This window comes from Micromys minutus (genome assembly GCF_963924665.1).
Source record: "Micromys minutus genome assembly, chromosome: 13".
In the NCBI taxonomy this organism is placed as follows: Eukaryota; Metazoa; Chordata; class Mammalia; order Rodentia; family Muridae; genus Micromys; species Micromys minutus.
The window spans coordinates 11,916,768-11,934,529 of record NC_137982.1 but is presented as its reverse complement, the minus strand read 5'-3'; the positions used below and the strand labels follow the sequence as shown (position 1 = coordinate 11,934,529).

General features: G+C 43.6%; 1 protein-coding gene across 1 annotated transcript in view; it reads right to left on the bottom strand.

Annotated features, from left to right (window-relative positions):
* Positions 1-17,762, bottom strand: part of MRRF (mitochondrial ribosome recycling factor) — a 52,794-nt gene that overhangs the window by 15,031 nt on the left and 20,001 nt on the right. The window contains exon 5 of the mRNA XM_080927923.1: positions 15,507-15,598. Within this exon, the coding sequence (XP_080784049.1) occupies positions 15,507-15,598 (92 nt within the window). The remainder of the gene's footprint in view (positions 1-15,506; positions 15,599-17,762) is intronic.

Below are 17,762 nucleotides of genomic sequence, written 5' to 3'. Positions count from 1 at the left end.
AGGAACGGGTGAGAGGAGCTGGGAACACTGCACAGAGGAAGTGCCAACAGGAAGAAGGGCAGATGCACTGGTAGATACTGAGCGTGTACTGTGAGCAAGCACAGAGTAGACAGCCCCATTTTATTAACCATCTCTGTCACCCAGAAGGCAGTTATCCACGACAAAGCTACTTTGTCTTTGAACCTCAGTTTCTTTACATCAAAGAAGATGAAAAATGACATCTCAGAGAGCAGCTCAGAGAAGCAGATATAACAAACAGAGGACTGAGAGGCAGCAGCACACAGTAGCCTCAGATACATCAGAGTGCTTATGGATGTCTTAATCAAACACATTTAATTATTTCCTCATGAAGCAACAAGGGCACATCTGTTTTAGAAAAAGAAACATACCACATTATATTATGGAAATACCCTAATCCTTTTCCAGTGCAATGATTAATATGCATCTGATCATCTGCAGCTCACATTCACGGGACTCTGGGAGTGTACTCATGCTTGTATCCCAGGCGTCTGAGTGGCCACTGGAAACTGGTGCACATTGTTTTTCCACATTGTTTCTCTGAGCCCCTTACACTCCACGCTCCATCACGTGCTGGCTGATACATACTGCAGAAGAGGCAGGCCCGGTCCTTTCTCAGAGACTGAAGAAAGTGGGAGACAAACACTATCCAAAGTGAGGAGGCTGGAAGGGCTAAAGACTACACAGGCCCTTCAAGGTCATACTGGGCTAGACGTTATTTAGCCTTCAAGATGGTTGTGATTCTGATTGTGATACACATATGGACAAACACCGTATGACTCCGTCTATGTGAGGTTTCTAAAGCAGGCAGAGGCAGCGAGCAGAATGGCTCCCAGGGACTATGCGTATGTCTATATAACTCTTCAGCATGTACAGTTCCAGTTTCACAGGACAAAATGCTTGAACACTTAAAATGACAAGTATTTTTTTAAGTAATGGTATTTTAATTACATTTTTGGTTTTGTATTTGTTTTTATTTTGAGACAGGGATTTTCTGTGTAGCCCTGGCTGTCTTAGACCTTGATCTGTAGATCAGGCTAGCCTCAAACTCAGATGTCTGCCTGCCTCTGCTGCTGAGTGCTAGGATTAAAGGCGTACACAACCACAGCCCAGCTTACCATTTTGGCTTTTTATATTTGTTGGGTTTTTTAAGGAGTGGAGCCCTAGCAGATTGTTCCTACAAACAACATCAAACACCATAACAGAGGCTCAGGAGGCAAAGGAAACCCAACTAGACCTGTATTTTGTATAGACAACAACATGCATACCATATCTAAGGACAGGGGAAACTGGGGACCCACCCTGCAGCCTCTTGGCTGGGTGATGAAGACAGCGGCCTTTTCCGCTAGGGTCACAGAGCCTCCCAGCACGGAGGCAGGGGTTTTGGCTGAGCCGGCAGGGTCATACTTTGTTTGTATAAACTCCGCCAGGCAGGTCTTCCAGTAACATCCTGGATGGGGGCCTGCCTGCAGAATTCCTTGAGCATGTTCTCATGAACAATAAGTAGAGGGCATGCCCCGCTGCTAACCAACATAGAGAAACCCACTGGCTGAAATGATACTTTCCATTGTTTCTACCAAATGGGACATATGTATGAAGTTATTGAGGGAAATCCCTGTTGAGTTGGATCATTACAGCAAAACCCACTTATGATGTTTTTGGTCACTTAGAAGGTGGTATTAAACACAGAAAGATGTGCTTTTAAGGCTAGCAGTGGAATCCAAGAGCTCTGCCACTTGCTGGCTTCAGAACTCTGAATAGGACACCCAACCTCTCCAAACTCAGTTTCTTCATGCTTAGAAGGCTACTGCTAGGAGGGGGATGCAGGGGTAAATGAAGTGATGGGCGGCAAGGGCTTGGCACACTGCCAGCACATGTGCACCGCAGGAGTGCTCCACAGGATGGCTGCACTAATTGTTCTAACCACAGAATCTCCAGGCTCAGGGACAATAGGATATGAGTGGTGAGGGAGAGAACACTTGAAAAGGGTTTGGTTCCTTAAGCGTTGGCCCAGGATGGATGAGAGAGCAAAGCATAAGACCAGAGGGCCAAGCTGGTGGCATAGCCTGTAATCTCCATTACCTGGGAGGCTAAGGCGGGAGGACTGCCAAGTCCAAGGGCTTCCTGAACTACAGAGAGTTCAAGGCCTGTCTGGGCAACTTTGTGAGACCCTGTCTCAAAACAAAAATTAGAAAGAGGGCTGGGACATAGCTCAATGGAGGGGCACTGGCTCTAGCATGTGGGACGTCCTGGGTTCAATACTCTGTACAACCAAGAAAAGAAAAAAACAGGAGGGCAGCAGCAGGCAATGGGGCTGCAGAGACCATGACTTCTGCTCCAAAAGCAGAGGTAGCTGCTAAGAAGGCAGCTGCATTCTAGAGAACAGCATATGAAAACATATCTCTGACAGTTCCAGAGACAGTGTGTCACCCCCTCCTGAGCAGCTGGGAGACTTCCCTCCAGTGGCACAGATCAGCAGTCAATAGCAGGCACATGCCCTGCTTCCTTGTCTGCTGGTATGAGCTACTCAGTGCTTTAGGGCTTCAAGCCCTGAAGGAAATGTTTTTGTTTGTGTAGCCCGGCCAGATTTCCTATGCTTCTAAGTACCCTACCCCACCCCTCTCATTAACCCATCTTACATACATTAATGTCTCATAAAGACATCAGACCAAAGAGAAACATACACTTGGAAAGGATTCCTACCACCTATGCTAATAGAAAAAAGAAGAAAGTCAGAGGTCCCAACTCCAACTCCCAGATGAACAGTCTCCTTAAAGTCTTCTCAGTAAACCAGGAAGGACTGCAACCCAAGCCCTACATTTGCTGAAGCTCATGCATGTACACGTACACACACACACACACACACACACACACACACACACACACACACACAAGCACTAGTATGGTGGACAAGTGAGATCAGATCTCTCTAGCCTCTGCTCTGCCAGTCTGAGTAACCTTGACACTGGCTTTTTGTCTGCAGCTGTCCTCTGGTAGAGCACTTGAGGCAGGTCTCTGAAGATATTAGTGAGGTTTGAGGCCAAGATTTTCATGTCTACGTTATCTCAGTTTCCCTGCCTGTCAAACATATCTAAATCTACTGATTCACTGAATTATCTGGGAGAAATATGATGGTACAAAGAGGTTTCTCATCTATTAAATACGAGACTGGGGGTGAGGAGGGATAAAAATGCTGCCTTCTGAACATTAACTTACTGCTGAGTCTGACAACCTGAATGTGATTCCTGGGATCACACAATGGACGGTGAGAACAGACTCCTGAAGTTTTCCTGTGACTTCCACACATGTGCTGTGGCATGCAAACCATAAGCAACGGTAAGTAAATGTTTTTAAAACACTGCCTTCCACAAACACTAAATGGTAGAAGCTGGTAAGGAAAAGCATATGCAGAAACTAAGCTACAAATTCTTTAAGCTGTCAATAACATAAAGAATAAATGATGGAGAGCCAGTGTATAAATCAGTGGTAGAGCATTTGCCAAGCATGTGCAAGCATGTTCCACACCCAGCACCAAGGGAACAACCCAAAAGGTGCTGTCTTACTGAAGAAGAGCAGCTCTGTGACTTCAAGTTTAGGCTCTGGAGAAAGGTGACCCATCCCTACACCCACTTACTATGTGACACTAGTCACAGAGATCCAAAGAACTTCCTCTGTGACTGGAGTTTTCTCATCTATAAAAGGGGATTATAACACAAGGCCTCGAGGACTGTCATAAATGTATTATATAAGACAAGATAGTACTGGGGAGAGCAGGCTACACATAGTGGGTGCTCCCACTCATTCATACCACACACTGGTCCTATTATTACACACTTACTACATGCTGAACCCTGTTCCAGGGGCTAGGGCTTCATAGATGAATAAAATTAACACAGCTCTTCCTCTCCTCAAAGTACTCACATCTGAGCAAAGGGGAGACAGACAGTAAATAGGTAAATGTACAAAATGACATAAATGTATGAAAACAATAGAGCAAGACAAAGAGATACAGAGAGCCTGGCTATCCTGCTATGGTGACATTTGCTCAACTGTATCACCATCTGACTCTAACATCCTTTCTGCTTCGGTAATGGTAACACCTGCACAGCTCTTTCCAAGTGCCAAGCTCTAAGCTGACGCATGCTGTATTAACTCAGTAAATGTCACAACACTTCAGTGACATTAGTGTATGCCCTGGGTTTTATAGATTACGAAGCAGAGACTTGGGTGAAACAGTAGGCCTAAGCTCCTGCTAGAGTGGCCTGAATAAATGGCAGAGAGAGGATGGTGGCACAGAAGCTCAGGGAGACCCAGCGAATGCTACAGTACAGTTCAAAGTCACCAAGCCCAAGTCAGACCTTCAGGCTTTCTTCTTCTGATGTGCTTTTTCTTTCAAAATTATCAATGTCTATGTACGTGTAGGCTGCATAATCAAACAGCTTTACCAACATTTCCTGGATTGTGCCAATCATGCACACTCCCCTGTAACAAGAGCTATAAAGCCAGAGTAAAACTAAATGGAACAATAGCTAACACAGTTAAAACACAAACTCCGGAAGCAGATGGGTTCGAGTCTGAAAAATGGCTCTTCCAAGATCTGTGACCTTGGGCAAGTTTTTAAACTTTCCAACCCAGCTTCCTCTGTACTATGGCCACTTCAAAGGATATTTCTATAGCTGGAAGAAATGAGACAACTACGAAAAGATACGTGCAAAATAGTGAAACAAAGCAACCTGTGGTGCCACAGGCATTTAGTCCCATTTACATAACTTGACTTATGATGGGGGGGATGTTCTAACGAGCTCATTATAAACTACAGACAGTCTGATTTGGAAATGTACTACTTCACGCACCTAGCCTTTCAGGCCATGCAGCTTGCCAATACAGCACTCTCCCCATGGCTGGCTGGGAGCCATGACTCACTGTCTCTACCAGGATCACTATAAAGCTATTTGGACTGTGCATTACTAGTCCAAATAGAAAAAAAAATCAAAATTCCAAGTATAACTTCACTAAACACACAAACACACACATACACAGGGGGGGGGGGGCGATGGGGGAGGGGAGAGTCACAAGAGTAAATGCTGTGATTACTGTTTTATACATAAAGTAGATAGGCAGAGAACTGGATTATCCTGCCCAAGAACACAGCACTTTTTATATTAGTTTTCTTAGGGCTCTCCTCTAGCTCTGCCATGGCTCTTTCCCTGGCTGCATAGCAATTTCCTCTTCATCCAACTAAGCTGGGGACCATCATACCCACCTCATCCAGCCTGTTGTTACAGGCAAACTTCCTGGAGAGATCATATGTATTTGTATATGGGGGAAAAGAGGAGGAAGCAGGCAAGGCAGCGGAGCTCCCATCCAATGACCAGAGGAGCAGAGGGAGCTGATGTTGACAAATATTCAATGAGAGGCATTGGGAGGGAAGAGGCCACTGGATGTGGAAGATGGCTAGCATCTCTGGCTTTATCAGAAACATAAAGCCAATCTATACTAGACTTTATTTAGATATATCTTCTGTGATGGTTTGCATATGCCTGGCCCAGGAAATGGCACTATTAAAAGGTGTGATCTTATTGGAAGAAGTGTGTCACTCTGGGGGTGGGCTTGGAGATCTTCCTTCTAGCTGCCTGAGGAGGCTCAGTCTGTTCCTGGCTTCCTTCGGATGAAGATGTACAACTCTCAGCTCCTCCTGCACCATGCCTGCCTGGATGCTGCCACGCTCTCTCCTTGATGATAACATTCTGAACCTTTGAACCTGTAAGCCAGCACCAATTAAATATTGTCATTTATAAGAGTTGCCTTGGTCATGGTGTCTGTTCACAGAGATAAAACCCTAACTATGACACCATCCAAGTGGTCTTGTTCACTGTAATTTATATTCAAAGAATAACCAAGTGCTTATTAACAACCAAACTACGGTGCACATGAGCAAATTAAATTCCAAGATAATTACAACATAATAACTCAACTCCTCCCATCCCTAAAAGCAGAGCAAAGAAAAAAAAAGCCATGAATATGAGGCTGGGAGAGCAGTTAGTAGGAAGAGGAAAGAAAGCACTAAGGACTAGAAGAGAATCAGTGAGCAAAAGAAAAAGTAACCTTGATTTTACTCCCAAATAACCAGGATTTTAAAAAAGAAGAAGAAAAAGCTGTGTCCAAGACAAGGAGTTAAAATATATTGAGTACTTGTTCAGGCCCCCGAGGAAGAAGTCTGATATTTCCTGATATACCTGATTATTCCTCAAACCACTGATGCTTAATCTCATTGTACAGACAAGGCAGCTACTGTGGAAGGTGCATACTCTGACTGCCCTCCCCAGGATGTGCTCTAAGGAGCACAGATGCCCACAGCTCCTAGCTTCCAACCTGTCAGACCTTCCATTACGTTCAGCTGAGACCATTCCCAAGCAGACTCTCTAGCTACTCCTGGCCAACACCCAACCACTCACTACACAGGACTGACTACAGTAGGGCTCCTCCAGGGATAGCCTCTGCTCAGAATCACCCTCGGAGTTGTACTACATAACTTTCATCCTATGCTTTTGTTTAGACCTGTTGTCAGATCTGGGTTGTCTTCTTCTCCCCACTGTCTCTCAGTCCCTGCCATCCCTCACACATCTAATTCCATCTCTGTGTGTTTCTTGGAAAATCCAAACTGATATATTCCCATGGCAGAGAAACTGGGGATAAAAATCAGGGGCAGAACATTCGCCTAGCATGTGAAAGCTGTTTAATCCCCATTCCTGGGAAAAAGCAGTGCTGGCTGAGGATCAAACCCAAGGCTTCATTCATGCATGTCAGGCAAGTCCTCCCACTAAAATGCCATAGGCCAGCTACCAAAGAGTATGGCAGGTACCAATATAATGATACAATGAGCAAGTATGTGCTAGAGAGATGGGAGAGAAAGAGAAGTGGACCAGTTTGTGCACTATGAAGAGAAGCAGAATGGAGACTCAAGGGTGGTGAGCAACACAGTCTAACATGAGTAGCATGCGCTGCCATCTGAGGTCATGGTGATGTCTATGCCTGTGCACGTATGGGTCTGTGGCCCTGTTGCAGCAGGGGTCTTTGTCAATGTCCTATGTCTGTGGCCCATGTTACCACCAAAGGACTTTGGACTTTGGTGGTCTGGGCTGCCCCTGGAACCATGTACATATCCCAGGGGTGAGCTGAGCTGATCTGGCTTCTCACCGCCTCCTACAGAAGGGAGAGCTGGCCCTGCTCCTCACCTGGCAAACACCCGTGCCCAGAACCAGGGCTTGGAGTTGGCCCACCTCAACCAACATCTATCCCATCTATGAGCTGATAGATTTGCATGAAAGGGCCAGACTCCATGACACATGGCAACAACAGGCTATCCAAGAGGGATGGTGTAGCAGAAGCCAGAGGCCTCAAACCAGATCAGTAACTCACTGCAAGCAAAGCTGTTGGGGCTAAAGGGTATACTGTAAATTTTTTTCTGTTTGTACTTTTTGTTCTCTTTTGAGGGGGAGGTTGCAAGGGCAGAAGGAGATATAGAGGGACTGGGAGATGAGCAGGATGGAAGAGCATGACATGAAATTCACAAAGAATCAATAAAAAGTTTAAAAAAGGTTTTATTACTTTTTTAACTTATTGGTGTATGGGTGGGTATGCATATGGCGTTACTCCTGAGTGGAGCTCAGTGGACAACTTTCAGGAGTTGGTTCTCTCCTTCCACTATGAGGATCCCAAGGATGAACTCAATGTTGTCAGAGTTGGCTGCTGAGTCACCTCCTTGGCCCTAACACTAAAACTCACCCAACATCCACGCACCTCTCAGCAACTCCATCATCAACCCCAGTCCAAGGCCATCACTGTGTGTGAATGGTCCTTGGGTTGATCCTGTTGCTTCCTTATAGACTAATCTCTACATAGCAGCCAGAGCAGTCTTAAGAAAACCTAAGTCACACTACTCCCCTGTTCAAAGTCCTTAATGGTTCCATTTCATTCTAAGTCAAAGACGAAATCCTCATCACAGTTTGTAAAATCTTACAGGCTTTGCCTCCTTGTTGCACTCTGACTTCATCCCTGAGCCCGTCTCCCTTGTGCACTCTGCCACAGCCACAGTCCTCATGCTGTTTCTCAGATATCCACGGCAGACTCCCTCGGAGCCTTTATACTTGGTTTCCTCTGTTCAGGGTTAGATACAGGTACTTGCTCTCTCACACACACACTTCAGCTTCCTGCTGTGTGATCGCTTCTGAAGACAGCCATGTCTTCAAGACTGAACCACCATCCTCATCAGCTCCATTCATGCCATCCTGTTCCTTCCCCGCCTCACTTGCAGGAGAGAGGACAAAATCCTTCTTATCCATAAACCCCCTTCTTTCATTCTTTCATTCATTCCATATGGTGAATGGCTTTGTCTAGCCTGCTATCCACTTTATCCTGTTCTACACTATGCTAGCATATAGAGCACACTCAGCAATTACCTACTGGATGAGTTACTAACTCTCCAGGATGCTTTCTACTTATGGGAGGAAAGCCCAAAACAAAATAAAAAACCAAACCCTTCTATATTCTTAGAAAAGTAGATGGTAGTTGATATCAGAGGAGGAAACTCAGGTAGGTGGGAGATGACCTGCCAAGAGGGAGATGGGAAATAAAACTATCTTATATCTTGAGTGGAATGGTAGCTACAGGGACATATAAATTGGTCTAAACTCACTTTCATGTACGTTTCTTCTTTCTTTCTTTTTAGATAAACTCATTCACATACTTGATTTTTAGTTATTTACTCATTTTGAGACACAGTCTCATTATGTAACCCTGATTGGCCTGAAGCTCACTATGTGGACAAGGCTATTTCTGAACTCAAAGAGCTCTGCCTGCCTCAGCCTCCTGACATGTGATTAAATGTGTGTTCCCTCAGCCCAACATCATGTACACTGAAAAAGTACTCACTAAACTTAAGATACATGTCTAAGTAGAGTCAAAGATTCCTGAATAAATATGGCATACAAATGCACTGGCAGATGGTGGATCCTGATTTGAGCACTGAAAATTATGTTTTTCAGATTCATTTACTTTTATTTTATAGTTTATGAATATTTTTCTTGCATGTATGCCTATGCCTGGTGTCCACAGAAGCCATAAAATAACAACAGATCCCTTAGAACTGGAGTTACAGATAGGTGTTAGCCACCACGTGTGTGCTGGGAGCTCAATCTGGGACCTATGCAAAAGCAGAACCATTTCTCTGGGCCCTCAAAATAGTTTCTTTTACATAACTTGGATTATTACTGTGGGGCCTAAATGAGAATGGCCCCCACAAGTTCATATACTAGAATGCTTTGTCCATAGTTGGTGGACTACTTAGAAAGGAGTAGGAGATATGGCTAGGATGGAGTAAGTGTCTCTAGGTTTTTAGGTTTCAAAAGCCCACACCAGGTCCTGTCTCTGCCTGTGGCTCAGGAAGAAGCTAATAGCTCCTTTGACCTGACAACACTGCCCACCTTAGTGGTCAAACTTCTGAAACTGTAAGCAAGTTCCTAGTTAAATGCTTTTATAAGTTGCCTTGGTCATGGTATCTCTTCACAGCAATAAACCAGTAACTAAGAAAATTATATTATCAAAAGTTAAAATATCAATCTCTGTACCCTTTACTATGAAAACCTTTACTATGTGAAACAGAAAGCACTCTTACGAGGATACAGAAGCAAGACTAAAACCTGATGTGAAATAGCTCCAAATCTGGATCTTCTTTAACGCTGCTTGTACTAGGGCCATTGGCATTAGGCACAGGCACACACACAGCGCACATGCAGGCAAAACACTCATACAACTAAATTAAAATAAACAAATCTACGAAAAAAAGTTACGGAAAGAAAAACAATGTAAGACAAGGTATCTGACATTTGGGAAACAGTTAATGCTAAGGACAAAATATAAACACTGAACAACCTTTAAAAAAGAATAAAGAAGCTGGGAAGTGATGGCGCACACCTTTAGTCCCAGCACGTGGGAGGTGGAAGCAGGCGGATCTCTGAGTTCAAGGCTAGCCTGGTCTATAGAGCAAGTTCCAGGACAGCCAGGGCTACACAGAGAAACCCTGTCTCAAAATACTAACAAAACAAAACAGAATAAGGAATAAATCAGGTATGGTGGTGCTCATAAGATCAAACATTCAGAGTCGTTTTTAGCAAGTCTAGGGTTAGCCTAGGCTACGTAACATCTTGTCTTAAAAAAAAAAAAGAGAATTTTCATAGACAACATGGACATACTGCTTCATTTAGTGAGAAAACAATACCAACAGTATTTCCTGAAGAACAGAGTAAAATATTTTTACCAGAAAAGACAACGTGACAAATTCCTACAGCCATCAAGCTTGTTGTCATACACTTTTAATCCCAGGGCTCAAGAGGCAGAGTCAGATGGATTTCTGAGTTCAAGGCTAGCCTGGTCTACATAGGATAGGGAGCTCCAGACCAGCCAACACTATATAGTTTGACCCTGTTTCAAAACAAACAAACAAAACAACCCTGGCCACACAGCTGATCTCGGGTTGTCAGCAAAAGGAGGAAAAGAACCACTCAGCTTCCTGGCCCCACCTCCTACAGTCTTATCTTCCATCTCTTCACTGATCAGAGAGCAGTGAACTCAGCAAACTCATTTTTACAGAACTGTCAAAAGGGTGATGAAGTAAGGTAGGAGCTCAGTGCAGCTCAGTTATAGGAGAACTGCAGTTGGACAACCGGAGTTAGGGCAAAAAAGTGAACTTGCAGATGACCACTAGGCACAAGAGTCACAAATGGCCAGAGAAGGCAAATCTTCCTAACTAAGCTAGAAATCTTATTAACAGAAACTGATCTTAGTGACTTAATCTTATTCTCTCGTACTTCCCAAACTTGCCTTGTGGTGTGCTTTAGTTCCCTGGCTCTATGTCCTTATCCCTATAAAGGGAACAGGCCCTTACCTGTCTGTGAGAAGGAATGAAGGAAGCAGCCGCATTTGATAGCATCAAGTGAGTGGGTTCTGCCAAGTATCAACCGCTTCAAGCACATTATCACACTGTCTCCCAAGAACGACATGAATAATCTCATGAATTTAATTTTACAGATGAACTTCCAAGATTAAGGGAAGTGAAAAGACCTGCTACTTATGGCTATTTGAGGCCAGCCTGGTCTAAAGAATGAGTCCCAGGACAGCCAGAGCTATACACAGAAAAAACCTGTCTCAAAAAACAAAACAAACAAACAAAGAAACCAAACCAATAGATTTTTGAGTATCACAAGAGGACTAGCTTGCCGTCAGCATCATCATTCTCTGGCCCCGCCTCCTGTCTGCAGTACCGCACAGGCCCCTTCGCTTTGCTGAGCCTCGACGTCCTCCTGTCCCAGATGATGAGACTGTCTTCAGGTCTGCCAGGTCCCTCCACAGTCCCCAGGTTCTGCAATGCTATGAATTTGTGTTGCTCATGTTCACTGTTTACTTGGGTTCACTTCAGAGCAGCCCAAACGCTTGTCACATTTTTATTTGAAAGATCAGACTGATATAACACGCATCTCTGCAACCCTGATAGAGTTAACGGCTGCCCTTGGTGTGTCAAATATAAGTTTGAAGGATCTGTGTGTTTAACTTGTAAATTTCAAAGACACGAGGATTCGTTACATTAGTTCTTACAATATTTTATCTTGGCTAATGGATGTAATCCAAGAGAAAGTTGACAGACCAAAACCCTCTGCTCCTGCAAACCTCATTTTTTATATACTTTCTTCTCTTTGACAAGGTGGCAGGGTCATGAGGCCCCTTACTGAATTATGTGTTTGGTAGTTTTCCAGATAAAAAATGAATGGTCTGTTCTTTATTATGGAAGCTATGTCATGTGAGGGGATAAAAGTTGATTTTAAAGTAAAAGGACCAAAGTTCCCATGAGGTTTGGGCAGTGACTCCCACATGGCTCTAGTGGCTTGCTGTGTTTAGGTTGATTATTTGTAAAAGAGTACACAAAGACAGGCAGAGATTTCATAAGGTTAAAAGAGACAACAGGCCGTATGATCTGTTGGGAGTAAAGAAACCCCATGCACTGTTACTTCAGTGAACAGTGAGCATTAAGAACAAAGAACAGGTAACACACTGGACACCACTCTGCCAGGAGCTTTCAGGGGCCTGACATACGGGGCAGGCAGAAGAGCACATTGCTTAAATGTAAACTCTGCCACTGCATATATTCTGAATAAATGTACTAGCCCTAAAAATAATCTTAAAGATTGTGTGTGTGTGTTCATATGCCAAATATATGTGGGTACTCCATGGGGCCAGGGAATGTCAGATCTTTGAGCTAGAGTAGGTGCCTGATAAGGTACTAGGAACTGAACTTGGGTCCTCTGGAAGGGCAGCAAGCACTCCTAAATGCTGAACCATCTCTCCAGCCCTTCTTATTGTAAATCTTGCTTCTGATATTCATGAGTACTTTTAGCACTTTCCAGAATTATTTATCTGAACAGAGAGTAACAGAAAAACTGTGATTCTCAAATCCTGCCTACCACTTACTAGTCATATGATCCTGGGCAATTTCTTTTTCTCAGAGCTTCAGGACATTTTTTTTTTTTTCCAATAAACTGTGGGCCACAGTAGCTTTCTCAAGCAAGCTGGAGGTGATACAAACAAGGGACCTGACAAACAGCCTAAAAACAAACAAAAGGTAAACATAAGGCCTGAATGTCCCCAGCAGAGACACATGCTCAGAAGACACTTCCCAAGTAAACAGATACTTGGACTTGAGCCCAAGTTTTCATGTCTGTTGAGTACAGGTTATACTGCCTAATTTGCACAATATCAGAGCAGAGTGTTAATTCAAGTTTTATATAGTATGAAGAATGGAGCTATTTTCAGTCAAGGAAGTTTAGTTTCCTTAGTGTTACGACTGGTTCTCATGGCTCAGTGTCCACTCCGCTTTCTGTACTCACAGCACCCTGAAGGCTGAGGCAGGACGATCTCAAATACCTGGCCACATAGCAAGACTTCATCATAAGAAGAAGAAAGAAAAAAAGAAAAAAAAATCATGATGCTATCATGATGCTTCGTAACCAAGGAAACCTGAGCAGAGCTCCCAGCTTTAGAAACTAAGGCCTCAAAGGCACTAGCTTACCTCTTAGAGCCAATCATAGGACCAATGAAGCTGACACAAATGGAACCCCGTCATTCTTTCTCCTTCTAGTTAGCTGGAAGATGTCATTCATTTGCTTTCCATCATTCAAATGTCCCTTCCTTTATACATCTTGCTTTTATAAAGCTCCCAAATTTTTCTAACTTTTCTGAAAAGATATTTTTAAATTTATGTGTAGGTATACATACCCACATGAGTTCATGTGCACTATAGATGTGCAAGTGCTCAAGAGGCCTGTGGTGGTTTGAATGGTATTGGTCCTCATTCAGTGCCTGTGTTTGAATACTTGGTCCCTAGTTGGTGGAGCTGTGAAGGGGCTGGCTTTGACGTTCCAGAAAGACTCTTGCCACCCTCCAGTGCACACCCGCTTTCTGTCCGTGAGCTCCCAGCTGCTCTTCCAGGGTCATGCCTGCCTGTCTACCACCACGTTCCAGCTATGACGGTGACAAACTCCAATATCCCTGGAACTACTGGCCCAAAAGAAACTCTTCCACGTACAGCCTGCCTTGGTCATGATCTTTTATCACAGCAATAGTAACTAAGACAATGCCAGGAGGCATATCAAATCTCTTGGAACTGAAGATACAGTTGTAAGCTATCTAATGTAGGAGCTGGGAACTGAAGCCAGGTCCTCTGCAAGAGCGTTGAGTACTCTCACCCCAAGACCGCTGAGCTGTCTCTCCAGCCCTCTCTTACCTCTTTGCCCTTATGATTCTTCATAGACATTAGCATCACCGGACACTACACTGACGGTTTGCTCTATCTGCTCAACTAGCTCTCAGGTGAGCTTCCGAGGAACAAGGAGCTTTGTCTTGTTTACTGCTGTACCACAATAAAGGACCTGTCCTATGGTTAGTACTTAGTATTTGTTGAATGGCTAAACAAACAGATCCAATGTGAAGTACTGTGTAGCAGTAACTGGGGTTTTGTTACTCTGCTGTGTAACCATGGCTCATGCTTCACCTGGATTGCTGTAACTTTGTCTGTTGACTGTTCTTTTACTCGGTCTCATAAATTCCCTGTGTTAATTAGCAATGAGAGAGACACCCACGAAGCTCTGTAAGATCATCATTACTCCTCTGCCTCAACACACCCAGTGGCTTCTCCTCACAGTTAGAAGAAATCCTAGTTCCTCCCACGGCCCTGAACCTCCACCATCAGTACTAGTCCAAACCTACTCCCTCTACCCTCTCTTTGAGCTTCAGGCACACCAGATTTCCTTTACTCAAACATGTCATCATCTTGTCTGTTATTTCAAGAGTTGTATAGATCAGCCTGGCCTTGAACTTGTGACCCTCCTGACCCCACTTCCCAAGTATTATATTTTCTTTTTTAAAGTATTTTTAATTTATTACCTGGGGGTAGGGAATTGTTGCTGCCACAGCCTACATATGAGGCCAAAGGACAACTCTGTAGAGTCAATTTTCTCTCTTCACCTTTATGCAGGCTCAGGGACTGAAGTCAGATTGTCAGGCTTCTATGGCAAGAGTTTCTCTTAGCCCACTGAACCGTCTCATCAGCCCTATATTCCCTTTATGATTTTAGGAACAAAGATCTATTTTTTTTAATCTATTTTATGTATATGAGTGCTTTCTCCTCATACACACCCAGAAGATGGCATTGGATCCCATTACAGATGGTTAGGAGCCACCATGTGGTTGCTGGGAATTGAACTCAGGACCTCTGGAAGAGCAGTCAGTGCCCTTAACCACTGAGCCATCTCTCCAGCCCCCCAAAGATCTATTTTTAATCATTTAAAACTCCATTTTAAAATCAAAAAAGAACTATGACTCTGGATCTATGCCTTTCATTCTTCAGTTACCAAAGACTAATGTAAAAATAACTTGACAAGGAATTTATGGGGTTAGGGTTGACAGTGTCAAGCTGCTTTCTGATCTGAGGCCTTTGCTTGCCGCTTACCCGTCCTGGAATGTTTCCTCTAGGCTGATGATTCTGCCTCCTCATTAGGCTCTCAGCAGAAACATCAGCTCCTTACAGAATCCCCCACACTAAAACTGCCCTTTTCTCTATCCCTCCCACCACGTGCTCTCACTTGGATACCGGTGGCTTTTATTTCCTCCTAGAATTTGCTTCATGTGATCTATAATGACTCTGTGCCCTAACTTTCCTGCCAGAAAGCGTGAGGACAAAGTGTTCTGAAAGCTGTAGACCAGCCTCTAGCACACATAGGTGCTGGGTAAACAAATCTGTACCAGCAAACTGATCTTATAGCACAACCTGGGTAAAAGGTGCAGGTAAGTGAGCCATCGGCCCGAGAGTGCTGCAGGTACTGTTTCCATCTAAGGGCAACTGCCCTACATCACTGGAATACAGGGATTTTAGCCAGACTTACTTAGGAATGGGTACCCGAATTAGTGTTCCTTCCACTTCTGGGTTCAGATTCATTCCACTTTCTCTTATAGCCTTGAGAGCCGCAGCTGTACACTGAAAACCAGATCAAAAGGTAAACAGAATTAGTAAATAATTATTACCAGATGCAAGCCCTCTGTCGATAACTGGCAACCCATCTTGGCAGAACATGGAAACATTTAGTTCTGTTACCAGTAAGATCAGGAAGTTACACTGGTGTAGAGTGCTTTGATCAAGCTGAATAGCAAACTATGTCCACTCCTGGTACCAGTGTATTGCGGAAGGAAAAAAAGAAAGAGTAGAAAAAATAAAAAGAAAACAGCTCTGCTTCTTTGAAAATATTTCAATGGTTTGAGGCAACACAGATCAAAACCACAATAAATCCTCAAGGGAGGAGGGCTGGTCTGTGCAAAGATCGGTGCAAAGACAGATGAAAGATTTCATACGTTAAAAATTCCAGTTGACATTTTACACTCAAAATATACCCGTGCCGATGTGGAATGAGTAAATAAATTTAACTCGTTCACATCTACACTCACTCCCAAGCTCACTCGCACTTCAGCATGAGCACAGGCCTCCACTGCTGTGCACAGCAAAAGGTTAGAATGGCAGAGGAGTCACAGTGTGGGTCTTGGAGCCAGAAAAAGCTTCATTTATATCTAGCTCTAGGACCTGGATCCCTGAACAATAAATCTGACCATTCACAATCTGAGACCAGTGAGTGAGTTAATGCACCTTACCTTACTCAGTGCTTGGCACTGTTAACATCCAGTAAGAGCAGTTAGTATATGCATAAACCACGTTCTAAGTCCTCATATTAAAGGTAGAGTTAATGCACGAATTACACTGAAACACTGTGGTCCTCCTAACACCCTCAGGGACTCCTCTAACAGGCTCACTCACTTGTACACAGAGTCTCTAATGTCCAGCCTTGTATCAATCCTAAAAGCAACAGAAAGGGTAGAAGAGATTTCCACTAGATGACAACAAACTCACAAGAACAAGGCTTCTGACACGCTCTAGAAAATTTTAGGTTTTTCCAGAGCTGATCCATGACACTTGAATGCAAAGGCCAATTCCTGACTTTGAGTTCTTCTGCAGCTTTTACATCAGAAAGGCATGGAGGGTGGCACATACCTATCTTATTTCTCTAAGCACTTCACTGTTAATGTTTTAGAGGAGGTATCTAAGATTTTCCATTCCATCTTTAAATAGCCTTAATTCTATACCTGTATAAGGTCAAAATGGCAAACTAGAACACCACACCCAGATAAGAAGAATCTATAGCTTTAAAACAGCACCTCCAGCCACAGACTCTCGGGTTGGAAAGGGAACTGTGATGTAACCAAGCACCAGCTGCTGACTGTGAACAAGGCAAGGGGCCTACAGGGTAAAGTCAAACCTTTCAGAACAGACAGCATTCCTTGACGGCCCAAGAAATATGTAATAAGGACATGACCTATCAAGCTTCAGAAGCTCTCAGGGGTAAGGAGAAGCTGAACTGCACTTAGTCCAGTGCTGTTACTTTGTCTTCACTCTTTAAAGGAACTCAAGCTCAATGCACTCAGTAATATTACATAAGGAAACGACTATGAACACTACCTACCTATGTGGAGCTGGAGACATGGCTCAGCAGTTAGTAACACTCGCTGCTTCTGCAGAGGAACTAAGTTTGTTTCTCAGTACCCGAGTGGCAGCTACTAACCATATGTAACCCCAATTCCAGAGGACCCACCACCATCTTCTGGCCCCTGTGTGCAACTGCATATACATGGTACATACACATGCAGATAAAACACTCACACACGTGAAGTCAAGTTAAAAAAGGTTAAGTAGGTAAAGAAATAAAATTAGTATCCCTCTACAGAGAGTAGTCATCCTTAACAAAATCATTCATTGATACTGCCAAGAGTACAGGGAGCACCCCCACATCACAGAGAAAGCCTTATCTCCTATTCCCCAGTCTTCTCACCACATAACAACAAAACACTGCTTGTAACTCTCCCTACAACCACCAAGCTCCCTTTCAGTCTGAAGTACAAGGCAAGTGGGCACCAAAAACTTAACAAATATTAGTAATTTTGCTTAAATAAATCTATTAGAAAATGCATCTCCTGACCTTACTTCAAAACTTTATTTTTTACATTTTAGTTTAAGTCTTCATATTCAGGAGAAAATGTTAAGGGAGATTTTTTAATATAATTAATTCTTCTATTATTTTATTTATCATCTATTATTA